Source organism: Amphibalanus amphitrite, unplaced genomic scaffold (genome assembly GCF_019059575.1).
Source record: "Amphibalanus amphitrite isolate SeventyFive unplaced genomic scaffold, NRLGWU_Aamphi_draft 000125F_arrow, whole genome shotgun sequence".
NCBI classification, from domain to species: Eukaryota; Metazoa; Arthropoda; class Thecostraca; order Balanomorpha; family Balanidae; genus Amphibalanus; species Amphibalanus amphitrite.
The window spans coordinates 93,647-121,338 of NW_024881620.1; the positions used below are offsets into that span (position 1 = coordinate 93,647).

At 50.6% G+C, this 27,692-nt stretch overlaps 3 protein-coding genes across 10 annotated transcripts in view; 2 read left to right on the plus strand and 1 right to left on the minus strand.

The window, feature by feature from the left end:
* LOC122381687 (peptide methionine sulfoxide reductase MsrB-like) overlaps window positions 1–2,482 on the plus strand; it is a 35,141-nt gene extending 32,659 nt beyond the window's left edge. For 2 of the 4 annotated variants that reach the window (XM_043366164.1, XM_043366163.1), the window contains exons 3-4: window positions 97–269; window positions 1,774–2,482. In XM_043366164.1, coding sequence (XP_043222099.1) covers window positions 97–269; window positions 1,774–2,201 — 601 coding nt within the window. In that variant the 3' untranslated portion in view covers window positions 2,202–2,482. The remainder of the gene's footprint in view (window positions 1–96; window positions 270–1,773) is intronic. The other 2 variants (XM_043366166.1, XM_043366165.1) reach the window with 1 other exon arrangement.
* A 197-nt stretch (window positions 2,483–2,679) lies between these two features.
* LOC122381686 lies at window positions 2,680–8,940 on the minus strand. The gene is made up of 7 exons (XM_043366162.1): window positions 8,777–8,940; window positions 8,330–8,558; window positions 4,754–4,922; window positions 4,295–4,434; window positions 3,745–3,873; window positions 3,304–3,478; window positions 2,680–2,905 (listed from the first exon to the last, which is right to left on the minus strand). Exons 1-7 carry the CDS (start codon window positions 8,923–8,925, stop codon window positions 2,757–2,759), a joined length of 1,140 nt encoding a protein of 379 aa, XP_043222097.1. The 5' UTR covers window positions 8,926–8,940; the 3' UTR covers window positions 2,680–2,756.
* Window positions 8,941–9,222: 282 nt separating this feature from the next.
* Window positions 9,223–27,692, plus strand: part of LOC122381684 (polypeptide N-acetylgalactosaminyltransferase 5-like) — a 76,773-nt gene continuing 58,303 nt past the window's right edge. Inside the window, exons 1-2 of one of the 5 annotated variants that reach the window (XM_043366158.1) lie at window positions 9,223–9,241; window positions 10,467–10,618. The gene's annotated coding sequence lies outside the window, so the exon portion shown is untranslated. Of the gene's footprint in view, window positions 9,242–9,375; window positions 9,410–10,466; window positions 10,619–27,308; window positions 27,332–27,393; window positions 27,435–27,692 lie in introns of those variants that run through there. The other 4 variants (XM_043366156.1, XM_043366160.1, XM_043366157.1 and 1 more) reach the window with 4 other exon arrangements.

Consider the following 27,692-nt stretch of genomic DNA (forward strand, 5'->3'; position numbering starts at 1 on the left):
CGACTCCACCCAGCCGGAGCGGGGAGGACAGGAAAGGAGCAAACATCCCACGCCTGACATTCTTCAACGGAACCACCCTCCCCGTCTATCCCCCAGGGCCTTTACGGGCCGGTTCAACAAGCACCGCGAGCCGGGACTGTACCGGTGCCTGGTCTGCGGACAGGCCATCTTCAGCTCGGCTACCAAATACGACTCCGGCTCCGGATGGCCCAGCTTCTATGACGTCATCGACGCCAAACGAGTGAAACTCAAGTCAGACCTGTCTCACGGTAGGTGCGGGGGGGGGGGGGGCGGCACCGCACAGCTGATGCACGCTCCTGTGTGTTGCACGCCGCACGGTTGTTGCTGCATGTAGAGGATTTTAAGTTAACCGAATTTTATTTTAAATGCTTGACGATAATTTTTGTTCACCTGTTGCATCAGTAGCATCCCACAATTAATCCGTTCGATTGCTAGCGAGTTTTGTTGTTCGTTTGCTCTGACATAACGAACTGTTTTGGCGTCTGCCCGCCCTGGCCTTCAGCCACCGGAGCTGTTTTGTCGCCTGTGGCTCTGTGTCGTACCCATTGTGCCCGCTGCCAGCCGGGCTGACGTGTCCTCTGCGCCGATCACGTCACCTGGTCCTGTGACGTCATCTGTCTCCCGGTGACGTCACAGGTCAGCAGAGGGCGGTCGGCCGTAGGAGCAGTGTTGGCCGGTCGGCCGGCCCCTATATTTAGCTTCCTCGTGGCTGTGTGCAGGCTGGGTGGAGCGCGCAGCATGCCGCCGCCTGGTGGAGGGATGGGTGACCGCTCTCCCGGGGCTGATCGGCCGCAGGGATGGCAGCGCTCAGCTGTCAGTCGATAGCCGAGCCCAGTCATGATTCAGGTATGCGGTGATTGGCTGCTGACTCCACGGCCAGGCTTTGTTCGTCGTCAGAGGTCCGTCTTATTCCGAGAACATGGGAGCTCTGATCCGTTCCATTGATGTTGGTATTTCCAATCTAACGCTGGACGACAATCCTTTCTCTTCAGAGCATCGATTCATAAATTACCCAAACGTCAGCCATTACCAGTTAAGTGTAAGAAATTCCAAACGTCCTGAACACCACGCCTCGCCTTGATGAGCCTAGCCACTTTGCATCATCGATATCCCATGGGCGTACATTTGCATCAAATATCGATGTAATCCGTAATCGAGAACGCCCATCCGATATTAAACGAGAGTTTTTATGATCCCACTGATCTGCACGGTACCATTATGCATGCAATGGTAGAGAATGACTTCGGACATTCTTTATAGGCTAAAGGCTTTCATGCCTATCGCTTTAACTAACACGATTGAGTTTGCTTGCACGATTTTCCACTAATGTTGATAGTGACTACCATACATCGCAGTGTATTCAGCATAAGACTGGACTTTACAACGACGCATCGTTTATCAATTGCCAACAAGCGTGGTGACAGTTGATGCTTTTTCTTCGTTTGCTTGTTCAAAAATCAATCTCTAGTGAGTGATATCTCGATGACCTAAATGAGTCACAGCACAGACCTTGCCTTGCAGACTGTCATCTCAAACGTTAACATGGCTTATGGTTGCGGGGCAGACATGGTTACAGCGCTGGTTAACTGAGCCGTGCTATATCGGGCGGTCCGCCGGTGCGACTGTGCGGGGTTGGCAGGTCCCTCCGCCGCTGCCCGCTCGTCCGCCGGCGGACCGCCCGGCTGACCTCGCCCGGTGCGCTTCACTAACCCCCACGAGGAAGCTGACCTTTGTCCCGTGCCCGTGGCCCAGTTGGCGGCAACATCCTCCTTTTGATTGCCAACCCAGGCATGGAGCGGACGGAGGTGAGCTGCGCGCGCTGCTCAGCCCACCTGGGACACGTCTTCAAAGACGGCCCCAAACCCACCGGCAAGCGCTACTGTGTCAACTCAGAGTCACTCCAATTCGAGCGAGACGACTCAATCGACGTGCCCGACGGTCCCCTGGAGTTCTTCCGCGGCTCGTGCGCTGGTGGCTCGTGCTCGGCGCGTGCCGCCCTCCGTCCCACGCCACCCCGACCGGCCGGCGCCGGTGCTGCCATCTCGCGGGTAGTTGATAAGTATAACCGCCTGGAGGGTGGCGCTAGTGGTCCCTCAGCGCAGCCCGGGACCAAAACGCTGCCCGAGAAGGCGATAACGGGACAGATTCAGGGGGGTCAGGTGCTGAATGGACGCGCGTGAGAGACTGAGCTGTGTGGAGAGGGGGGATGAGAGTGTATCTGTGTGCGTGGCCACTGATTATTTGTGCTTAGGAGCGCCCGATGTCAGGACGCCCTACCGCTGCGAGTCTATCGCGTGTACTTGCGAGCGTGACGCCACGACAATGTGAAGCCGTAACGCACCATCGCCGTATTTATGCTTTTGTGTCCCAGCTGTGACTAACGTGATGCGAGCGAACGTGGTATCTTGCCAGCAGGGCTTCAATATTTTGTGAATATACGTGTTTTCAGTAATACGATCCATATGGTGTCTATGCACACTTATTTACTGATTGTTCGTTATCACAGCGCTTAACGTAGAACACGTAATAGGTCACGCTTCGAATCAAATAGCACGACGCCAGAACGTCAGGAAAAGAAGAATAAAAATCTACCGAGAAGTATCCTCTAATTGACAAATAATTACGTTGAAGACTAGGCCATTAGCAGATTTCAAGGCATTCTGGTTGATCATATATTATTATCACCTAATACATCCACACGTCATCACAGCAGCGACTGATCCCATCACCCACCCCTACAAGTGCCGCTGCGTCCCCTCCCCGTCCCACAGTGGCGCGTCCTCCCGGTCCTGGCAGTCCTCCTCCTCCTCCCGGTCCTCCTGGAGGTCCTCCGGCCGGCGGCGCCTGGAGCTCTCCCAGTCCCGTAGGTCCACCGTGCTGCTCACTGGGGAACATGAGATACAGGGTTAAATACTGATGACACCGTGTGTCCGGATGGGACACGGACGTGGTACGCTGTCAGGCGCAAAGCAGCAGGCCACGTAAAGAAAACACGTAAATATCAAAAGTGACGAAGGTGCAAGAGAATTTGAGCAGGGTTGTGGAATTTCAATGAATATAGAGCCATTTAGTCATTGACCATAGTTTGATACCCGTTGGATTCTTTTACCGTTTATAAGCCGTTTATAAGGTAAAAACGTTTATAAGCCGTACTGGAACGTTTAATCGGTCTTTTCACAAAACATGGTGTCAACCGCAACAGGTATTTGACGACCGCTAGAGCCCACCGATAACGTAGCCCGCACCGACCGACTGAATGTATCCGCGCTGTGCTCTCCATACCTTTGTTCCGTCTCATCCTGGCCCACTTCCTCTGCTTGGTGAACTTCTCAAAGGAGAGCTGCTCGCGCTGAGCGGGGGTAGCAGCGCCGACCGCAGGGACGGTGGGCGTCACGGCCTCTGGGTGCAGTTCCACCTGTCTGTGCAGCGCCGAGGCCTTCAGCAGACGCTCCTCTACCTGGGGGGAGCGGGAAAAAGGGCGTTAGGTGCGGTATTGTGGGAGAAAAGACGGACAGGCCAGACACTGGAACATGAACCGCACCATGACACAACAGGGCGGAGAGACACCAAAACAGTGCAGGTTAACCTATTCTAGAGCGGAACCAGCATTACCTCACACGCAATTCTCACTCCTGCACTAGTGTCTTTTATGCGTCTGTAACGACTGGGTGCCCCCCCCCCCCCCAGCAATCCTATACCATCCCTCCTCCCGATTCGGCTCACCTCTGCGAGGATAGCGGCCCGGTTCAGCCCTCCGGTCGTGTGAGGCATCTCGAGCTCCTCAAACACGGAGTCGGGGGCCGAGTCATCTGATGAGCCGCCGTCCAGCGAGTCACTCCCCAGCAGGTGCTCCTGGGGACCGGCGGGTGCAGTCAGTCGCAGCAAGGAGGGATACGGAAACATGACTGTATATAGCACCCTGGCACAGTCTCTCAGCTTTGTTTTTACAAAGCATATGCTATTTTGCACTTTCTCGACTAGCTTTGTAAGTCATGTCAATTGGTGATACCTACATATGACTGCACGGTCCTATGCTGGCATAAATTATGAATGTAAATGCATACCGAGACACTAGCATTTTGCTGGGGTACAGAATCATTACTCCATTTCAAGCCAGCGTCGTCAAATATTATTCAGACAACTTGACAAAATCAGATGGTATTAGCAAGCGTTACCGGTAGAGACTGGCGAAAAATGACCCGACCAGTCTCTGCATTATCGTCCCGCGTTATCTGCGATGCCCATCTCAGGGGGAGAGGGAAGCTGAACTCACCGTGTGTTGGGCAGTGAGCGGCAGGCCGAGCACACCCTGCCTCTTCACCAGGTGGGTCGGGTCGGTCGGCACGAAATCGGGACCGAAGTCGGCCACGGCCAGGCGGCGCTCCACCTCCTGCAGAAGGCTGCTCTCCACGTCTGGGGGAGCGGAACAGGCGGGGAGTTCAAATGTCTGCGAAAATCAAACACTGTTTCACGAAACACGGCAGATGAACAAAATCATCAAGGACAGCGAAACAATCGAATTCATCATATACCTTACTGCAGTCTGAATAAACCAGTTTAAGCAATTATAGTAAATAGCGAGCACGAAAGACATTTTATCTAAGAGAGTTGACCACAAAAAATTATTCGTAGTGGAAAGGACTTTACTTCGTACTTGATGCATACTCTTCCCCTTACAGCTGAGCACCATCCAAAGAATATCCCCACTGATTCTACCCGTCTGTGTACGCACCTCTGACGAATTTGATGCCGGGCACGTGTCCGGTGACGCGCTGCTGAGTGAGCGCAGCACGCAGGGGTCGACCGGCCTCCTCCAATCGGGAGGCTATGCGGCGCTCGTCCGCGCCCGCCGAGCACGTCCAGAACACGTACAGAAGACGCATGTTGCCCGACAGCTGGACCTGAGAACGACAGACGACGGTGAGGATGAGGGTCGAGAGTCTGAGACATAGGTACTTATGCAATAATGACATACAGGCATGAGAGACTGAGGACATGGTTGCACGTCAGTCGTAAGTCACGGTGAACTGATGACCGGGTAATGCGACAGTTAAATGCGATCTATTGCAACATGGTGAGCGAACAGGGGTGTTGATTGTTGTGTGAACGAAGATCAATGCGTTACAACATTTCTATTCTCTGGATATCAGGGTTACGTTCTCGTGCCTTTATCATGTTTGCTTTCATAACAAAAAAGACATTTCAGAGCGCAGACGATTCGCCCCGGGTGGCTACAATGAGGTACCTCGCACTCGTCAGAAATAATGACGCAGTCAACATCTTGAACCAGGCCCACAGCTTAGAAACGTGTAACAAAAGGTTTCAATCGTGTGATTTCACCTCATTTTCTACAGACGAAGTTCACATGATAATACAGCTCGTGCAAGAATGCCAGGCAAAAAATGTTCGGAATGAAACGAATTTCGGAATTTCATTAAGCAGAGCCGCAGTTTAAATAATTTAAGGTATTTTCGATCACATATATCAGCATGGAATAGCGTAATGACCTTATAAAATTTTATAGGACATACTGTCTGTATGAGACTTCAACTTCCTACAGGGGCTCGCAGCTTAGAGTTGAAACTCGAACAGTTTTAACGACGAAAAAATTGCAGGATGTCTGCCATCGTTTATAAGCCGTCGGCGAGATATCAAGTTCCAGACTGGTTCCGACACAACTGCAGTGTTTCAGATACCAGCAACCGAGAGCTTACTGTTAGCCACGATACCAGACAAGGAACGAGTCAAACTTTAAATGAAGCAGAGATAAAAACAAAATGGGACTACCACGACACAAATAACCGTCTATGCGATCGCATTCGCGATGTAGAAAGCTGGAAATTAGTTCTCGAGCAAACATTGAAAGAAACTGATGCCGAAATTGTGTCCCTGTCAAACGCGAAAACGGCAGCGGAAGATGAGCTCGAACAAAGACATTTCGACTTGGAAACAGGCCTGGAGACTCTGGCGATCCGGGAAGGCCGACGAACCGTCGATGTGGTCAAGGATGGGGTCGAAGTCGAACTGAACCAAGAAGTTCAGGTCATCAAGGACTACCGGAGTGAGCTCCAGGAGCGATGTAACCAGGCGTTTGAGCAGCTCAGTCGGCTGCAGGAGGCGCGTCAGAAGCTGCAGAGCGACATCACAGACAAATACAAGGCGCTCGACATTGACGGCCTTTGTCTGTCGATGACTCCGCAGAGTCCCAACATCAGCTTCAAGCCGCACTGCATGCGCATGCCGAAGGACACTGTCACCGTGCAGCAGTGGCAGGACCACTCGCGGCACAACAAGGAGCGCGCCGACTACCAGATGTGCCAGTCGCGCCGACTGCGGGACGCCATCATGGCCTCGCTGGCGCAGGGCCGTAACCGGCTGGACGCCCACCACACGGCCGTCCAGTTCGCGCTGCGACAGCGGCTGCACGAGCTGCACCAGACGCACGACGACCTCGTCTGGCAGCGCACCAAGCTCGAGCAGGAGATCGCCACTGTCGAGGAGGACATCCGGCGTCTGGAGGCGGCCATCCGCGATAAGGACCCCTACCGGAAGCTGGCAGAGACGCGGCTCGAGTACCGCATGGACCGGCCCAACATGGAGCTGGCCTACGACCCGCCGTGGCACGGCCTGCGCGAGGAGCGGCTCAGCATCCAGGCCACGCAGGAGCTGCTCAACGGCCGGCTGCAGCAGCTGTGGGACGCGCTGGACCGGCTGCGCCGACAGCTGGCAGCCGTCAACGAGGACATCTCGGTCAAGGCCAACTCGATCCGGCTGGACCGGCTCAGTCTGGAGACGCACGGGCGCACGCGGCCGCCGGCGCCGCCCAAGGACCGCAACTACCTGGACAAGGTGCTGCTGCTGCGACCCGAGAAGACCATCTGCGAGCGAGGCGTGCACTACCTGCCGCGGCCCGACCTGCTGCCCGGCTACCAGACCGAGCAGGACTGCTCGTATACGGCCGGCTGCTCGGGCAACCAGTACCGGCGGCCGTGCCACAACGACCGGGTGCTCGGCTGCTGAATGGTCGAGCCGCCGTGAACTGGGTCACAACCAGAGGGCCCGCCAGGTCGACACGACTGACTCGACCCTTGGTCGAAAGGGCCGACTCTGCGTGGCTACGCAGAGCGGTCAAAATTGCTTTGTGCGTGATTTTCGGATTGGTGAATTTGTCAAAAGTGTCCGATGTTGAATTAAAAGTTGCTGGTTATCTTGTCTTACCATAGAGCTGTCAAACCAGCAGTTGTCAGCTTCAAGTCCGGCATCGATCAAAATATATCTGTTGATGTCACACATTATTTACAGATCGGCGTACTTGAGTGAACGGACATAATTGCCCAAATACCGTCTCATTATTATTTTCTTATGCTTCGCCTTCGCACCCTTGCATGCAATTTTCCGAGGTTCTCATATAGAAGCATTACGCAGTGAATAACAAGCGTGCCGGCCATAAACTGGTGATAGTCGCCCAGTCCGGTGTTAGCCCTGCCCTGTCAGGTGCGAGGTATCACCCCAGTCCAAGATAGCACCCCATCGTAATCTTACGTCGGACAGTTCGGTGTCGCATCCCATCCCCGTCATTTGTGACAGATGATCTAACCTGGTGAAGGCTAGTCCGGTGATGTCGGCCCCACCCACTGTGGCATGCGCCCTACCGGCCTGTTGGCAGGTGACCTACCCTGGTGACGGCCAGCCCGGTGTCGCGGAGGGACGGTTGACCTACCCTGGTGACGGTTGACCTACCCTGGTGACGGCCAGCCCGGTGTTGGCCCACCCCGGTGTCGCGGAGGGACGGTTGACCCACCCTGGTGACGGTTGACCTACCCTGATGCCGGGTGACCTACCCTGGTGACGGGTGACCTACCCTGGTGACGGTTGACCTACCCTGGTGACGTGTGACCTACCCTGGTGACGGTTGACCTACCCTGGTGACGGTTGACCTAACCTGGTGACGGTTGACCTACCCTGGTGACGGTTGACCTACCCTGGTGACGGTTGACCTACCCTGGTGACGGTTGACCTACCCTGGTGACGGCCAGCCCGGTGTTGGCCCACCCCGGTGTCGCGGAGGGACGGGTGACCTACCCTGGTGACGGTTGACCTACCCTGGTGACGGTTGACCTACCCTGGTGACGGGTGACCTACCCTGGTGACGGGTGACCTACCCTGGTGACGGGTGACCTACCCTCGTGACGGTTGACCTACCCTGGTGACGGTTGACCTACCCTGGTGACGGCCCACCCTGGTGTCGCGGAGGGACGGGTGACCTAACCTGGTGACGGTTGACCTACCCTGGTGACGGTTGACCTACCCTGGTGACGGCCAGCCCGGTGTCGGCCAGGTCGGGTAGCAGCTCGCCCAGACACAGCAGCTCGGTGAGCCGCTGCAGGTAGATGGCGCTCAGCGCCTCCAGCCGGTGTCGGTGCCGCGCACTGCCGGCGCGCAGTGGTCGGATCCGCACCGGGTCCGTCGAACTGGCGGTGCCATCGTCGCCAGTGTCGCCGGCGCCGCTGTCCACCGCCGCGGGGGCCTGCAGCATCCTGGACCGGATCAGACGTCAGAGAACACAGAGGGAAACGGCACACTGGCAGTGACAAGTCCAGACAGTGTTAAATGATGATTTTCTTACTGATCTTTATTACACTGATCTTATTACTGATAAAACAGATGTGCGATTTTTGCCATCAAATGGATATTAATAAATGCAAGAATCAAACTGCTCAGGAAATGACAACACTGAGCAAAACTTGCCTCTCACCTTTCCTTTTTCTTGGCAGCTGCCATGAATTTCTTCATCATCCTAGCCTGCTGTTGAGCTGATATCATTACCCTCACATTATTCATGCACACAGAAGTGGAGACCCCTCGGCAAATGGCCACCAAATTCATTGGACGAAGAAAAGACATGATGAAAAGCAGAATCTGTAAGCAAAATGGTTTGTTAGGAGCCCTGATCGGCGGCCGGCTAGTACTCTTGCCCGCGCTCACATACGTGCACGTTACCCCGGCAACGGGCTATTGACCAATGAGAAGCGAGAAAAGTGTTACGTCACTGCGATTTTTCATATACCTGTGCCCCCCGGACGTGACGTAGTGTGCTCGCGCGCGTGCAGGGTCAGAGGCGATCGAAAAAGAGCGCTAGCAGCGCGCCACTCGACGCCGCAATTGTCAAAAGCGGCGTGTTAGTATGCTTTATTATGAATGATGTGTGTAAATTGTAAAAGTGAGTTTTTATGTTGTTTATTTGGTGGAGATGGTTGTAATAAATTAAGTTATTTTTATTTCTGTTGGTTGGAGTTTTTATTCAAAAGATTTCGGTCTATACCATTGATATTTACTGAAAATACCTTCGCTTGAATAAATTGCAGATATTTGGCAACTGAAGTGTTAGGTAAGCCTAAATGATATGTAAAAAGGTAAGAGACACCCTGATTATCATTTGAGAAACGAAAATATATGAATTTTCCTTATAAGACTCGCTCAATATGCTACTCCGCGGTTTATGCCCCGAGGGTGTCCGAGGGTTGCCGTTAGTTTGTCGTTGGCGCTCGGCTCGCGCGCGAGCCGACGTCACCGCCTGTGACGTCGGCTCGCGAAATACGTCATACCCTGCACACAAAATAGCCGGCTGCCGAACAGCGCTCAGTTGCTTCTTGATACCAGTCTCACCTGGTACTGGAACCCATGAAGTTTCATAGATTCTCAATAACATTGATTTTTTTTTTGTTGGCAAACTGTATGCTTCCTCAATCCTCACAGCTACCCTTTGAATGCCTAAAAAGTTTTTAGGCATTCTGCCCCTCTTATATAGCAGAATGCAGCAGCTACATGGTCCCCACCTCTCCCCAATCCCATTTACTGAGTGCAGCAGCAGAGTAGGTAACTCATAACCCTCTCATATGCAGAGTGAAGTGAAGTGGCCAAATAACCCCTCCTTTTCCCTACCCTTATTCGGGGTGCTGCAGCTAAAAAGCTTTTAAGCTACAGCACCCTGAATGTCTCTCCCACATACATGGTGTAGCAGCTAAGAAACCTTTACACTTTATCATTCCATGTACATAATTTAGCAGCTAGCTAACATATATCCCTTTCCAAATGCAGATTGTAAACCTGCAAATGTCCTACTTTTCCCATTTTATGAGGGAAGCAACCGAATACCTCTTAGTTCCTACCCCTGTCATTGATGTACCAGTTAGTGCAGCAGCTGACTAACTCAAATCCCTCCCCTATTACACTATGCAGCATGTAGCAACTGAGTGACTCCTGCCTCAAGTGTCTTATAGGTACAGCATGTAGCATATGACTAGCCTCTGTCCTTCCCATACCTACAGAATGTAGCTACTGAATTGGTAGCCTTATCCCTCCGAAGTACTGAGTGTAGCATCTGAGCTAAGCATCTGTCCCCTCCTCAGAGTGAAACAGCTAACCAACCTGTGTCCTTCCCTCAGGATAAGTGGGACGGGCAGCTCTGATAGTGGCTCGTTGAGCTGAAATGCCAATGCTCGAGATGGACTCCAGCGTTGGAAGTGTCGGAAGCAGGAAGAGAGCCGGAAAGCACTACACCGTGGAGGATGAGGCTCTGGACAGGATCGCCAAGGAAGTGAGTACCGACCGGGACGGTCCTTTGATGCGTGCGAGTCCGCCGCCAGGGCAGATTGCTGAGACCGGGAAGGGGTGGTCTCCCATCCTGACACGCCGAGTGCGTGCCAGTCACTGCCAGGGCAGTATACCGCGCCTCGCTCGTCCCACTCGACTGTCGAGAGTTCGGCTGAAATATCAACTGGAATTGGTTTAACAAGGCGCAGCGTCATTACGAATGTGACATAATTTTGATAAGAGTTGGTGATATTTCTATATCGTGATCATGTGTTTCTATATCGCCCTTTCCCATAACTAACTATTGATGTTTTTATTGGGTTTTGGAAGCAGTCACATGAAAAGTGCATAGAGCTAGTGCATACTTCCAAATTTCCCGACTTTAATCGCAAGCTATCCCCGTGAGGTCACGTAACCTTCATCTCTGACTGGCCCCGGCTCTGGCTCCGGCTCCGACTCTGGCTCCGACTCCGGCTCCGACTCCGGCTGATCCTTCAGCGCCGGCGGATGCTCTGTAGTTTGGGCCTTGCTCCGTCTGCTGTTTCGGGCGAGGTGTGACCGTCTGTCCAGCAGACGTGCCGTCCGCGCATGACCGTGGCGGCAGCGCTGACGTAAACCGCTACAACAAACAAACAGACCTCAGTGCAGGCCCGAGAGGTCGGCTTGCATACCGTGCACCGTGTACGCGCCCTACACCAACTGTGGCGCTGGCCGAATACGGGGTGGCCCCTTTATTGGCTGGTCACGTGCCGTCCCGTCCCGGTACCCTCGTAGTGACCGTTTCTGTTGACTCTCGTAGTCCTTCTCTGGTGCCCCCTCCTCCCGCCAGTTGTGGCCGGTCCTGTCCCGGTAGCTCCTGCTAATGGGTGATCCAAGTCCAGTGGCTCCTCCGTTAATGGTCGTTCCCGCTTCAGTGGCATCTCTTGTAGTGGTGGGTTCAACCCCGGCTATCCTCCGCTATTGCCACTTTGTCACGGAAGCTCGTAGCCGTGATGTAACGTTGCCCGGCCCGACTCCAGTGCGCCCGTGCGCTCATAGACGGAGAGCCAGTCCGCTCAGGGGCTCAATCAGTGGTGTAATTGCCTGAGGTACGTCTGGTCACATGACAAAGCCCATCGCGGTATTGGCAGCCGCCCGCGGCTGGCGTCGTCTCGCGTGGCCTTGACCGTGTCTCCCGGGCCGGGTGCGGACGCGGCAGCGCACGGCGACGATGGGACGGACCGCTCTCTCCGTGCTGACGGCCGTATAAGGCGGCGTGGCGGCAGTCTCAGCTGGCCGGGCTGCGCTGACCGCACTCACTGACCGGGGAGCGGCCGGAGACCCTGTCTGCCGGACCGACTGTCGGCGCCGTGTAGACGGGACGGAGACGGCCGGTGGCTGAACGGGTGAATCGACGCCACCGGCCCTGACGTGCTCAGGGGCTGTTTTCCTGTGACGAGCGGACACCATTCCCGTGTTTGTGACGGATCGATTGGCGCCTACTACGTCTCGCTTCATGTCGCTGTTGTGGCTGTCACTACAAGTCTGGCTCTCTAAAAAGCGCAGAACCAGCAATATGGATTATGGAATATCGTCTCTCATGTGCCTAGACCCGGGTATTCGGATTAGGCAAAGGACCCTTTTCCGTCATCGCGTGCACTGCGACGGGGCTGGTGCCACTCCTTCGTCACCTACCATCTCGTTACCTGGGCGTGGGTTTTTTGAGCCTCGTGACGATCGAATAAGGGCCAGGGCCCCATACACCTATGGGGACCCATTGGTTGTTTAAGGGGGGCAAATGATATGATAGCCCCCTTTGTTGGCCTGGGGGGGGGGACATGGCCCTGATGCCCCCTTCCGCAACCGCCACCGTGTACACACCACACATGCCTCTGAGATTACGTACTAGCTCATGCAAACTCAATGCAGGCCCCGGAGGTCCCACACTAATCATAAAGTCCCACTAAAGAAACCAAGCCGGCACACGGCGTCACCACCGGGCTTCTGAGGTGCACCGCACCAACCCATGAGGTCTTACTTTAGTGTCGTAGAGCCACGCTCCTTTAGCAGGGCCCACCCGCCACTGTCGAAGAGGGTCTCATGCCAGCCATTGCTGGGCCTACGAGAGCCTCAAGTAAACCCACGCTGATATTCCATATAAGATCCGGCCATACTCGTGAACCGGTGCCAGCGACGCTGACCGCCAAATTGACAGAACGCGAAACTGAGCCCACTCATGAGTGAAATTTACGTCCTTTGATGGCACAAGAAAGAAAATGAAACATACAAAAAGCTTTTTTTAGGACTTTTGTTCGATCTAAAAGGTGGGGCCAAAAGATAGTATGGCCCCACCTTTCAGCACCAAAGGGGGGGCCATGGCCCCCGTGGCCCCCCCCCCTGGGACCGCCTATGGGTACTCTCTTAGCAGACGTTTGGCAGACGTCACCCCAATTGCCAGATCTAATGGCCAGTTGAAAAATCTAGAGACTTTTTGAAAAGTCTCTAAATGGGCAGGAAAATCACCCCAGGGGTCAATTAGGGGGTGGGGAACACGAATTTGACACTTATTTTGGCCTAACTCCCCTCCTTCATCCCTTAATCCTCCCTTAAAGGACGGGGCGCGTCAAAAGTGCCTCAAGGATTCGTCTGATCGCCAAAATAAGGGTTGCAATCGATTCCTCGCGTCAACATGTGGCCGCAGCCTCACGTTCCAGATGTGTGCAGCGTATCCCTTATCCCTTAAGAGTTAAGGGACGATTAAGGGATATAGGGATACGCAGCACACATCTGGAACGTGAGGCTGCGGCTAGATATCGACCCGAGGAATCGATTGCGATCCTTATTTTGACGATCAGACGAGCCCTTGAGGCACTTTTGACGCGCCCCGTCCATTAAGGGACGATTAAGGAATAAGGAATACGCTGCAGTCTGCACACATCTGGAAGCCGAAGCCACGGCTAGATGTTGACCTGAGGAATCGATTGCGACCCTTATTTTGGCGATCAGACGAACCCTTGAGGCACTTTTAACGCGCCCCGTCCTTCAAGGGACGATTAAGGAATAAGGGATACGCTGCAGTCTGCACACATCTCGAACGTGAGGCCACGGCTAGATATTGACCTGAGGAATCGATTGCTATCCATATTTTGGCTATCAGACGAACCCTTGAAGCACTTTTAACGCGCCCCGTCCTTTAAGGGACGATTAAGGGATAAGGGATATGCTGCACACATCAGGAACGTGAGGTTGCGGCTAGATATCGACCCGAGGAATCGATTGCTATCCATATTTTGGCGATCAGACGAACCCTTCAGGCACTTTAAACGCGCCCCGTCCTTTAAGGGACGATTAAGGGATAAGGGATACGCTGCACACATCAGGAACGCGAGGCTGCGGCTAGATATCGACCCGAGGAATCGATTGCGACCCTTATTTTGGCGATCAGACGAGCCTTTGAGCCTTGAGGCACTTTTGACGCGCCCCGTCCGTTAAGGGACGATTAAGGGATAAGGGATACGCTGCACACATCTGAAACGTGAGGCTGCGGCCCCATGTTGACGCGAGGAATCGATTGCGACCCTTATTTTGGCGATCAGGCGAATCCTTGAGGCACTTTTGACGCGCCCCGTCCTTTAAGGGAGGATTAAGGGATGAAGGAGGGGAGTTAGGCCAAAATAAGTGTCAAATTCGTGTTCCCCGCCCCCTAATTGACCCCTGGGGTGATTTTCCTGCCCATTTAGAGACTTTTCAAAAAGTCTCTAGATTTTTCAACTGGCCATTAGATCTGGCAATTGGGGTGACGTCTGCTAAGAGAGTACCAAATATCAGTAGCGCGGGCATATCAGTATCAGTATCAGCTACAAGGCCCTATATACCTATCAGCTATAGGTATATAGACCAGGGGCCGTATTCACGTCGACTTCGTAAGTCGATTTTCTTTCGTAAGTATAATTTGGTATTCACGTCGACACTTCTTAAGTTTTTATCGACGGAGTTTACGTGAATAAAAAAATTTACTTAAGAAGTAGGTCAAACTTAAGAAAATTCTTACGAAAATGATCGACGTGAATACGGCCCCAGACAGGCTCGGCCCCTACCGAATCTGTGCTGTGCTGAAGCTGTGCTGAATCTATGCCAACTTCCGTTACATTCGGTATACTCTGTAGAGCATCAGAAATCATAATATTTGCAAAAACCGTTTCAGTTTTTGTTTGTTTGTTTGTTATTTATAATGCCTTGTTTATAATTATCCGCCGCGAGCCGAGAAGTGGTGCATTAGGTGGTCTTCTAACCAGCTTCTAACGGCATATGTTTGATGACGTCTTCAATATTAATAATATTTTTTCCCGATTCTTTTTAATTTTGTTAATATTATTGTTAATATAATACGACCACAAAAAGCACAAAAGATTTGTATTTCTAGTTATCATTAGAAAAAGTACGGAAATCATCTTTGCAATGTGAAATTGAATCGGTAGCAACATAACTTGAAAATGGGCCAAGGATTGTGTGTTCTGTGAACAAATCATCACATTAGTTGCAATGATGTCATAGGTACACAAATCATTTTCTTTCAACGCTTTCAACAAAATGCTTTGCAAAATGCCATAATAGTTACGTTTGCGACGAACGGGGCGCAGATCAGTCAACAAATTTTGGTAAATTTGATCAATTTGATTTGTTAAGAAAATGGATAGAGAGTCAATAAATTTATTGCATTTTGTGTTTTCTGATGAATTTCAGGTCGAGGTCAGGTCAAGGTCATGTCAAGTGAGGTCAAATTTTGAAGTTGGTTGTTAAGGCCTAAAAATGTGTCTACTGTATACTGATTCAGTTTTTCACGGCAAATCGAATGATGCTATTTTTGTTCCCGTACGAAGTCTAGAAATAAAAAAATCATTATTCAAATTTTATGTGTGTCATGAATCGTAACATCATAAAATTTTGAATAACTCCCACATTTTATAACAGATTCTTCTAAAAATTGATATGTAGGTGCACATAGACCACTTCTTTGACATGTATTCCGTTTTTTTATACACTCAAAATTTTGGATTTTTTAAGTTTTTCCCAAGTCAGTTTTTTTGAAAAAAATTTGGGTTAAATCCAAAATTTGAAAAAAAGAATCGAGATAGCCATTTGATAGACAAAGTAGAATCATTTATAACCTTTTTTGTTAGGTCTTGGTTCTTGATTCCTTTAAAAATGAAGATGTTAGCGGCATTTGAAATATTGCCATTTTTTTAGGCAAAAATAGCGGACATGACGTCATTAAAACGTCATTTTCTAAAAAAATATCCGACGGGTTTCGCTCAAATTTTCAGGAAACATCTTTAGTTGATGTATGATTAGGAACTGAAAGTTTGACGTCACTGGCGCAACGCGTTTAGAAGTTATTGGCGAAAAACGGGAGGGTCGCCCCCGGCCCCCAGCGGGGCGCGGGTTAAGACTCGAGTCTATCTGTATCATAATCTTGTGTTGTCTGCTCCACAGGTGTTTGGCATAGATTTTAAGTCAATGAATGTCAGCAATCAGCATTTTGATGCAGTATTGCTTTTCTGACTACTTTTACATACAGACACCAGGCTGCTGTTGACTAACAATTTGTTTATTATAAGCCTGCCAGCAAATCTCTGCAACAAACTGAAGCAACTCTAAGCTCAAGTGATTGGATCAAGTAATATTTCAAGATGACAACATGCATTTTAGGGACTGGTGATGATTCTGAAGAGTACACTTGCCCAAGTCAGCCCTGGGATACAGAGAATATCTATTGCTGTGGGCTAAATGTGGCACAAATCTGTTGTGCAGAGGATGAGTATCACAAGATTGCTGAACATTCACATGAATTTGCTAAATGGTAATGTATGCTGTCAATTCTTTGCTGTCTCTGTCTTTCCTTCTTGCTGACCCACTGTTTCTCCTGGCCTGTTTTGCTGAAAGCTCTGGGTCACATGGTTTCCATGTCATCTGTTGTGTAAGGAGGTGCTGTCTCACATGGTTTTACTCCGACCTATTTGCTCATATGGTTTGCCTTTGACCTCTGATACTGCTCACATAGTTTCCTTGTGGTCTGTTGTGCAGGAAGGTGCTGGGTCACGTGGTTCCGCTGTGGTCTGTTGTGCAGGAAGGTGCTTGGTCACATGGTTTTGCTGTGGTCTGTTGTGCAGGGAACTGCTGGGTCACGTGTTATCGCTGACTCTGCTGGTGGTGGTTGGGATCACCTTCTGCCTCTGCTGCTACTGCTGCCCTTGCTGCCCGGCGTTTCGGCACCGGCAGTCGAGGGGACGCGTTATCCGCCCCCGTACGTACACAGACCGGCGCCACGGCTAGAACACTAATGTTGAACATTTCACACTTCTATTGAATGACTTGTAAATGATGACGACTGGTTTGATTGGTGGTTTTACTACATTACGGTTCTTAAACCATGCTGGGCTCTGACCTGCCACGCTGTGTCGTTTTTGCAGCCGACCCGTCGCTCGGTATGCAAATGAGGCCGATGGTGACGATGCGCCCTCCGCAGCCAGCCCCGCCGGGCGGCTCCCGGACGCACCCGCTGCCACCCATCGCTCCGTACCCGCAGCAGGGGGCTCCGTACCCCCAGCAGCCGGCGTATAACCCTCAGCCGGCGTACAACCCTCTGCAGTCGGCCACCTACCCGCAGCAGCCGTCGGCGCCGCCCCGGACATTCTCCAACTCGCAATCATCAGTGGACAGTACGCTTTCGGGTGAGTGGATGAATGGGTACCGTAACATGTAAATGAACCTGTATTGGAAGGCTTGTTGTAGCCAGCTGGACGTGTTTTGCCAGATTTCTGCCTGCAGTTAGCTTGTGTTCACTATGGCTCGTCGTTCGTTTCAGACGCGCCGCCGCCGTACCCCGGAGTGATAGCACAGCCGTCAGTCCACTGAGCAGGAGCGACTGGACTTTCCACTTGTCTTCACGTCCGCTAGAGCACCGACAAATCGGCCGTCATAACAGAATAACCATGACCTGTATCGTGATTGGTCCATTAGTCGTAAGTGCCCTGTGACTGGTCTGGGGCTGACTCGTGATGGTGAAGTCTGTCTGTCGTTTGGACTCAGGGACAAATGACCTGTCGTTGATGACCGTTTCTTCGGCCAAGGTCCTGTTCATCCATGGAGTTTGCCGTGTCGTTTACTTACTAGAGGTGAGAATCACAAATATGGTAACAGCCTAACAGGTAATCTCTAGAGTGAGTGAAGCGTCCTCACAGCCAGCGACGCACTGCTGTGTCGTGCTAGTAGCCTAAGCCGTCTAAGGTGGTATTTGCGATCAGACATGTGGGACCATACGCCCAAGTGATAATGGGCACTTCGGTGGAATGGATTCTGGATACGGATGAAGCTACCGAAACCCTGGCCTAGCCGTCCAACTCATTTAGTTAAAAAAAATCGATTTTATCAACAATATTTGAATGCCGTAGCTTCGTGCAATTTTGACTATCAAGGGCAACTTTGGCCCACCTCTGGAAAACTAATTTATTTTGCTGTAACTTTTTTACGCTTAGGGGAAATTGGGGCTAAACGGCCAGGGTGTTAAGTTCCATGTTTTCGCGCTCATCATTCATATCGCAACTGTTCGCCGCGTGTGTGTAGCCGTCCGGCCGCGGCCCGCCGGCGCGCCAGCGGGCCGTGCGGCACAGTATGTTTGCGGGCGCGCGGCCGGCGCGGTGCTCTGGCGCGCGGTAATTGGCGGTCGCTCGAATGTCACGTGACCCGCGGTGACCTCCAGTCTGTCCGTGTCTCTCGTAGGGACTCGTGTCTCAGCATTCGTCTGGACCGGGTCGGTCTCAATGCGCGCTAGCCTCTGGAGTGGCACTGCACGGCTCTCCTGGCTGTAGCGCTTGTGGCCGCCGAGTGTAGGAAACGGACTTGGCAGTCCTTTCCTGAGCCTCACTCGGACAAAATTAACGCCTAACCCTCTTTGGTACCCAAATCCTGACGGGGCATTATATGATACAGATCAGACGTGTGTCTTTGATACCGTTCACGATGTATCATTAATGCGCCCTTTACCTGATACAAGTATAATGTAATCGTGCCTGTCGTTAATGTGCACGTTTCACGGCGAATTTAGAGGGGCTGTCCGTAAGCCCCTCCTTGGATGTACGAGAGAAAGCAATGAGCTGTATTTGATTTGTGCCTTATCATTACTGTGCCTGGTCGTTTGGTGATACGGTGACTGCCTCTCGAGATTGCATTGCCTGTTGGTGTCGAAGCTGGTGCACCACAATACAGCACTGAGGTCAAATCCATGTATGTTCTTTTAGTATACCGGCGCAACGAACGGACGGATTCTTAACATAGTCCACCGGGGCCGGATAGTCTTTTCGGTTTCAAAATTTGTACCTTGTTAACCGGACTGACGTTGATACTCTTGTTTGATACAGTCCACTTTTACCCCCTTGTTAAAATCCGTTTAGTTCAACATGGATGATTTATTGACCACAAGAACGAGGCTTCGTTCAAAGGCAACCAAACAGTGTAACGACCTCAGGTCATGCCGGGAGGGGGATCAAAAGGCACTTGATGTGGATCAGCTGGCTCTCAAGCTCCATCACTTGGAGAAGCTGCAGCACGAGCTTCAGCAGGTCCAGGACCAGCTCGACAAGCTTGGTCAGCCTGACGATTCCAGTCACAGCCAAAACATGGAGGATGAGATGTTCCTCGGCTCCAGGCTACTCACCCGGCTTGAGAAAGCTGGTGACACTGTTCAAAGGGTCGACTCCCAAAACCCGACAGGAAATGCAGACCTCAAAGCATCAGTCGCAGTCAAGATTCCCATTTATCATGGCGACGTGATGAAATGGTCCGAGTTTTGGGAACTCTTCACAATTTCCGTTCACGACAACCCAGTCTACGCTGACGTGCAAAGGTTTGTCGTTCTAAAGTCGCACTTGGCCGGCGCGGCGCTGCGCACAATCCAAGGGATTCCGGTGTCGGGTGAAGGCTACGCTGAAGCCGTAGCAGTCCTCAAAGAGCGCTTTGACCACAGCGAGGTGCGGCGAGAGCTTCTGATGCGCGAGCTCTTGAGCATGCCCTCTGTCCGCCACAATGACCTACGAGGCATGCGAACCTTGGTTGATCACTTGTCTTCTCACACGCGCGCTCTAAACACCCTCGGTGTGCCCGCCGAGAGCTTCTCGAGCCTCCTCCTACCAGTCGTGAAAGACAAAATTCCGGAAGACTGGCGGCTGGAATGGGCTCGGCTGGAGAGCGCGGACTTTGACGTTTTCCTTAAATTTCTCAATCGAGAGTTACGGATCCGCGAGGCAGCCAAGGGAGTTGCTGCGTCTGTCATAAACGCAGAAGCACCACCTTCGGCGCCGTCTGTCACCAGCAGTATGACGGCACGGCTTGAGCCTCGGAGGGAGCGGTCACAGCCATCTCAAAGGCCAAGGAAGACGGCTTGTAGTGCGTGTGGACAAGGTCATCATCCGCTTGCCCAGTGTGCGACATTTCGTGGCATGACTGTACAGGGCAGATGTTCACTCGCGAGAAACTCGAAGGTATGTTTCCGCTGTCTCCGTCCTGGTCATCGAGCCCGTGATTGCAAAGAGGGACCATGCGTGGAGTGCAGCAGGCCCCATCACGTCCTGCTGCACCATTCGGGACCCTCGCCAGGGGGTCACTCGGCGGTTCCAACGTCCGAACTGTCGCCGGATGCGGCCAGCTTCTCGACGGCACAGCCCCCTCAAGAGGCGGGTATGAGTGTCGCAGAAGTAGGTGCCCAGCGACAGTGCCATCGTCGTTTCAACGCCCAGAGAGCTGACGGAATCCGAAGCTTCTTCCAGACGGCTCTGGTTGAGGCTGTGGGTCCGAATGGTCGGCGCCGAGCCCGTGTCTTGCTGGACGGAGGCTCCGACTCCTCCTATATCCGTGGCGCTCTGGCAGACGAACTTGGGCTGCCTGTTGTCGGCTCGGGAACCTTCTCCTGCATTGGCTTCCAGGAGAAAACTGAACAGGCACGCCAATATCGCAAAGTCCGAGTCGAGCTTCAGAGCCGTTTTGACGGCAGCTCTGTGCACCTGGACATGTGGAGCACAGATCGTCTATGCTCACCCCTTCCGGCCACATCACCTCCCCAGATGCCCTCCCGATTGGAGATGGCGGACGACTTTGGGGGTGGTGAGATCGATCTCCTAATCGGCGTTGATAGTATATATCACGTCGTGTTGTGGGAGCAAGTGGATCTCGGTGAGGGGCTTCGAGCTGTTGAGACAATCTTTGGATATGTTCTGCATGGGAAGCAGAGCGGAGTCCTGTCACACGATCAGCCACGTCATCAGGCGTTCCACCGTCGCCAAGTGGAAGCGATGTGGGACTTGGACACGATTGGGATCAGTGAGCATGAGGTGGTCGACTCAAACCACAGGCTCTACCCCAAGCCTACATGGAATGAAGCTGAGCAGCGCTATGAGATGGGTTTAGTATGGCGCTCCGAGGATAGGCCCGTCTCCAACAGAGGTCCTACGCTGGCTCGAACGCTTCGAATGTCGGATCGCCTCAGCAAAGAGAAAGCTGTCATGTCCAACACGCACGGCGATGGCGTGCCGATGAATGCAGCTGTTGATCTCTTTGATCTCAAGTATGAACAATCACCAATGGAGCTTTCCGAGTCGGACGCTGTGGGCTCGTGCACGGTGGGGAGCCGTTCTGCTGCTCAAGCGCCTGATCTGCCGGATGTCTCTGCCGAGACGAGGCAGAATCTTGAGCAGGGCCAGGAGCTGTTGCATAGGCCGATCGCCTTTGAAGCTTTCTGGTCCCCCCACCAAAGGGCACTCCAATGCCTGCAGTCAGACGTGAATGAGAAGGTCTTTGAAGTGGTCAACCCAACTGACCAAAGGAGCAGAGCATGCTCGTGGTTCTTGTCGGAAACACGTCCGAAGTCCTGCCGGCTTCCGTTTGGGCAGACCGGACGTCCCCCAGAACCGATGCGTCGGGGGTGAGGTTGGAGTCGTGGACTCCTCCTCCAAGTTGTGCAGTGTGCACTCAGAGTCTGGACAGTTGATTTAGTTTTTTTTTTTAAAGGAATTGAATTTAACCTTTGTTGATATAATTTGCCAACGCCCTTGAACTTCGCCGGATGCAAGGTTCTCGTGGGCGTGCCCGCCTACGACGTGGAGAGTTTGTCGGCTTCCACGCGAGCCTTTCGTTCTTAGGGCTCTCATTAAGCGTGTCCGCTCATGACGTGGAGAGATTGACATTTCCCACGCGAGCCATTTTACCCCAAAACCCCAAAATGTGGCTCCGTTTTCACCCATGTCTCTTTTTCGCAGACCATGAATGTCCGGGACCTACCGGATCACCCTGACACGACTGTGCGCGGTGGTATGCCATGGACGGCGTCCACTTGTCCGCCGACTGGTGCGCCACGCTGGCGGACATCATCCCCATCTGGCTGACGATGGGGGCAGCTGCCCTCTAAGACTCGGCAGTGGCGTGCGCGAAAGATGCGAGTGCGTCGTGCGCGAGAAGTAGTGTTTTATTTCGTCTGTGATACCTTTTAAAATGTGCTCCTGTTCCGCACATTTTGGTGGGGAGTTATGTTAAGTTCCATGTTTTCGCGCTCATCATTCATATCGCAACTGTTCGCCGCGTGTGTGTAGCCGTCCGGCCGCGGCCCGCCGGCGCGCCAGCGGGCCGTGCGGCACAGTATGTTTGCGGGCGCGCGGCCGGCGCGGTGCTCTGGCGCGCGGTAATTGGCGGTCGCTCGAATGTCACGTGACCCGCGGTGACCTCCAGTCTGTCCGTGTCTCTCGTAGGGACTCGTGTCTCAGCATTCGTCTGGACCGGGTCGGTCTCAATGCGCGCTAGCCTCTGGAGTGGCACTGCACGGCTCTCCTGGCTGTAGCGCTTGTGGCCGCCGAGTGTAGGAAACGGACTTGGCAGTCCTTTCCTGAGCCTCACTCGGACAAAATTAACGCCTAACCCTCTTTGGTACCCAAATCCTGACGGGGCATTATATGATACAGATCAGACGTGTGTCTTTGATACCGTTCACGATGTATCATTAATGCGCCCTTTACCTGATACAAGTATAATGTAATCGTGCCTGTCGTTAATGTGCACGTTTCACGGCGAATTTAGAGGGGCTGTCCGTAAGCCCCTCCTTGGATGTACGAGAGAAAGCAATGAGCTGTATTTGATTTGTGCCTTATCATTACTGTGCCTGGTCGTTTGGTGATACGGTGACTGCCTCTCGAGATTGCATTGCCTGTTGGTGTCGAAGCTGGTGCACCACAATACAGCACTGAGGTCAAATCCATGTATGTTCTTTTAGTATACCGGCGCAACGAACGGACGGATTCTTAACACAGGGACGCCTACCATGACCGTCTTGCCCCACTTTCCCTAAGTGTAAAACGTTGCAGCAAAACAAATAAGTTTTCCAGGAGTGGGCCAAAATTGCCCTTGGTGGTCAAAGTTGCACGAAACTACGGTGCTGTTCGAATTTTTTCTTCTATTGTTGCATTTCCGATGTTCCACTTAGGTGGTTAGGTAGATGATACCTATGAACGGAATTAAAGCAATGCTGAGTGGTGGATTTTGGCTTTACTAGAAATGTGTAGCCTTGGGAACTTGCTAGAGCCATGGATTATTATTCAGTAGTTCAACCATAAAAAGACGTGAAGAGTTAGCATTGCAGTCTGATATGCATATGAACTGTCAAGTGTCAGTATTACAGCGCATATGCTGAATCTAGTTTTAGGGCACGTCTGCTGCTTTTTGGGCAGATTCTGTTTTGTTACCTCAGGTAATTTATTCGCTAACTAGATTTGCGTTTTATATCGTTATTTACGCATTGTGTCTCGCATTTATGTAGGTGGACATTTTTCTGGTGTCGGTGCGCACAGGCACCGTAATACTCAGGATTTAGCTGTTGATTTCGGGCTGTCACGCTGTGTTTGCAGTCTGTGTCTGCTAACCGACAGAACACCTAGTCAGTGTGCATCATTATCTGTATCATCGTGTGATGGAGGAATCTTGCCATGTAAGAGGACGTCATCGCACTTTTTGCCTTTTTTTTTGTTGTTGTTAGTAATCCAAAATGAAGCGTCTACAGTACCAGAAATATTGCTAGACATTCAAACGCAATATCAGACGAATTTATGTGATTGGTACATGTGTAGGTACACGAAATGTGTAAACTAGTTACAAAGGGGGTTTATGCTGCAGACGTGTTTTAATCTAACCGTCGAAACTGAAGCGGAAAACTTTTGTTACTGCTTGCAGCTTAGTGTAAGTGCGCTGCATATTCGCTGATAAATGATACATCGTACAACTGCTGCATTGTTTTTTCTTTTTGTTGTCTCGAGGATTGACAATTAATTTGTGGACACAGCTCTCCTTTGAGCTCTCTCCTTAGCCTGTTGCATTTATCATTGTTCTCTTAATGTTTTGTCGCTTTTCTGAGAAACTGTTCGTAACGTGATTTACTAATCACAATGAATCATAAATATGTGGTAAATGTAGCGACTGACTGTGATGCTACGAACTGGTAGTATGTACACTCGTGACAATAAAGTTCCTTAAATGAACTTACTGTTGTGTGCATCACGAATGTCCAAGTAATCATAGCTGCGAAATGACACGAGCGTCTTTATGAACGAACTTCGAGCTGTGGGTTAGGGATTTTACCATTGCATTTTCCGTTAGTGATTTCAATAGATGTAAGATAAATGTAAGCATTAACATTGTAGGCGATGTTAATGCTATATAGGAATTTTGGAAAACACAGGTGACATCACTGAAATTCGTAGATGTGGAAACTGGAATGGTCTTAGAGTTGGGTGGCATGGCAACACATGCAGAGCCAGGGGAAGCTGGAATGCGTATTTACAAATTGCAACCGAGCTCCGCCGTAGGGTATTTTATTTCCGCCGTAGTGTATTTAACTTAGGGGATTTTCTACCATACATCTGCCTGAGCTTAGGGTAATTACAATTTGTCGGCGACGTTCGAAAATGATGCACCTTTTTTCGCAGTATAGGATATCGCATATGCATATTTCTGCCTTTTTGGGTGCGCTTTATCGGTTTTTCGTGAGTAACTCGCGTAAAAACCGTCCGATCGCGACGAAACTTTCAATACCCCCGATTTTATCATTTTTACACCTACCCTGAAAATTTCATGACCCTGACCCAAATGACCTTTGACCTGTGACCTATTTCTCGAGACCATGTTTGGTCCGAATCGCGATTCGGCGTATGTCGGCTCGCATTAGCCGCGCGGTTGCAGTTTTCACGTGGTTTCAAGCGTTGAAACATGTGATATGATGCTGGTCCCATGCATTAGGGTGGGTGTCAAGGTCACCTGAAGGTCAGGTCAGCTCAATGACCTTTGATGACCTCGGTTCACTTTTTCGAGTTTTACATGTTTCTAGGCTAGTTTTTGGAGCTGATTTCGAATTTAGCAACCATTTGAACATCACAGCGGGTGTAACGAAATTATCCAGACACCTTTCTTCCCGCTGTAAAAGCAAAACAATCTGGTACTTTTTCTTTTAACTGAGCTTGTAGTCACCTTTCATAAAAACACAGTTTACTCACCTCGTTGGTTTCTGCATATCTTTGGAGTGGTTTCAAAGGACAGTCAGAGAGGAAATGAGGAACCCACACAGTGGCGAATGTTCTGGAGCATTTCAGCCAATGGATTCTCCAGCACACTGGCTTTGATGCGGACCAACGCCGTCTAGACCTGTGCCTGCGGTTGAGCAGTGCTTATGGCGGGTGGCTCTTCTTACACCTCCTGCTGAACAAGAGCCCACAGGTTTTCGATTGAATTGGGATCGCGACTTTTTCCAAGTCATAAGCGTTAGCCCAGAATGATTGAAGGTTCTATCGGCATCACTTCCCGTTCTTTTAGGGACTTTTAAGTAGCGCGCCGCCACGCATGAAGACAGCGTGGCTTGAATCAGGCATCAGTGCGCGTTCAGAAACCGTGCCCTCCTATGCCGTCTGGTTGAGCGCCTCCAATCATGCTCCACCACCTTCCCTGGAAAAGCTCCACCCTTGCCTATGGGGCAAAATATAAGGGACAAAAACACAAAACAAGACAGATAAAAACAAAGCAAAATTAACTCATAACCTTATGAAATTCAGGCTGGAGCAAAAACATAGGTAATAGGTTATGTCAAATTAGAATGAAAGATTAAAATCAACCTGACCAGACCTTACGGTCCGACCGGGTCCTAACCACCTTACTTCGCCTAACTTGACCCAGTTCAACCTAGCCTACCACAACACCTGCAGAGTGCAGAGGTACCTTCCTGGAAAAATGACGCCCAGGGAGATGACTGTCCAACTTATTGAAATACTACCATGATTGCTTGTCAAAATGTGTGTCATCATGCTCTTGTTTGACAAGTGATGTATAATAAATGTGATATTCAATAATTACTCTTGACTGTTGACTGTTGAGTTATCAAAATATTCAAATAATCAGGGTACAATCCTGTGCTTTGCATAGTGCACACTAATCATGTTGTTTTTGTGTAGGCCCTCTGCACATTGTTGTGTGCACTGCTATGTGCACCTAAGTAAAAAAGTGACTGGTGGTACATGACAAAAGGTTGAGCAACTGTGAAGTTCATGCCCTTGGTCTTGCTGGTGCCAAATGCCTATAGCTAGGATCAGTGAGGGTTGTAGACATGCTACATACATTGTGCATTGAAGATATTGGCACAAAGTTCATCCGTTATTAGGTACCATGCTTAACACCTAATGCAAGAAGCGACATAAATGCCCAGATGATAAAGCTCTCTGGCCAACATCACACAAATTTATTGACATACTTTGCAGGTACATATTTACATTCATGGCAAATACTTTCGATTTGATTCAGAAACTAGTTGCTAGTAAGCTTGCATTTTTGTAGGCACAACAACCACCATATATAAATCATAAAATACCTTCTCATGGCATTCATCAATACCTTTCTACCGAACAAGTACCTTATACCTAGCTTCCAGGCAATGATTCTAAAATTTGTCCGCAATCCATCTATATCTCAACTGACACAATGAATTTCAAATACCCTAACAAAACCTATAACTGTACATAAGAAGAATGCAATACTTCAAGAATTGTGAATTTCTGAAGTTATTCTCACATGCTGAATGTTGAAACTCTACTTTTGTCGTCCATTTCCATGTTTGATTGAGCCATCATATAGAACTGTTTCCGTTCTACAGTCACAAGCTTTCCCACAAATCTTGAATTTTTACACATCATCTTGAACCATGCTCCAGTCTTTCCAACAAAGCAATTTTGATTTGTTGCAATAGCTTCAGATCATGATATGCTTGAGGTTTGTCACACCCGTTACACCATTTGTCAGACAAATCTCTACAAAATGTGTATCAATTCCCAAACAAAGTAATTGATCATATCAGTATTTGCAGTTTCCACACAATGTTTCATAATACTATTCTATGTTTATAATAAAGAAACTCAAATAATCCACAAATTGTTATTGAAACACTCCCACTTCAAGAATCACAGCAATAACAGTAAAAGTTCAGAAGCAAACAAACATTGCGCCACATTTCGTATGAAACGCGCCATCGCCCTGAAGTTTCTACCACAGACGGTAGTTCAACCGCAGCCGTAGTGCGAAAACCCCTGCCCACCTTACCCCACGGCGGAGCTCGGTTGCAATTTGTAAATACGCAGCTGGAATGAATCGAAGAAGAATGCAGTAAATTAGTGTCAGCATAACCGAATCCTTGAAATTGACGCAAGCTAGACAAAAATGGTGCACCGTGCTTTTTATGCTGCAGGAGCGCGCTGGAAAAAACGAGATCAAGATAGGTTGGTAAAGCATAAAAATAAAATATTTTGCTTCAGCCTCCAAATATGGTGAAAGTAACTGTGAATTAACAAGACTAGTTATCTAACGATGCAAGGGTACTTGTATAATCTTATTACGATGTCTGGCTTTTGGTTGCACTCCATCCAGGCTGGGTGCTTGATTTTGATTTCGATTTCATCTAATTTCAATTTGTTAGCAGTATTGCTATTTATTCCACTGTTATTTCTCTGTGGAAATTGGACATAAAATTACAGGGC

What these genes read in the sequence shown, in the direction of transcription:
- LOC122381686 (XM_043366162.1), bottom strand. Translation starts at nt 8,925, where the DNA reads ATGTCTTTTCTTCGTCCAATGAATTTGGTGGCCATTTGCCGAGGGGTC. An exon ending in CGCTCACTGCCCAACACACG is followed by an intron (nt 3,874 to 4,294) that starts GTGAGTTCAGCT and finishes GCCGGTCCCCAG; the next exon opens with GAGCACCTGCTGGGGAGTGA. An exon ending in CAGGATGAGACGGAACAAAG is followed by an intron (nt 2,906 to 3,303) that starts GTATGGAGAGCA and finishes CATGTTCCCCAG; the next exon opens with TGAGCAGCACGGTGGACCTA.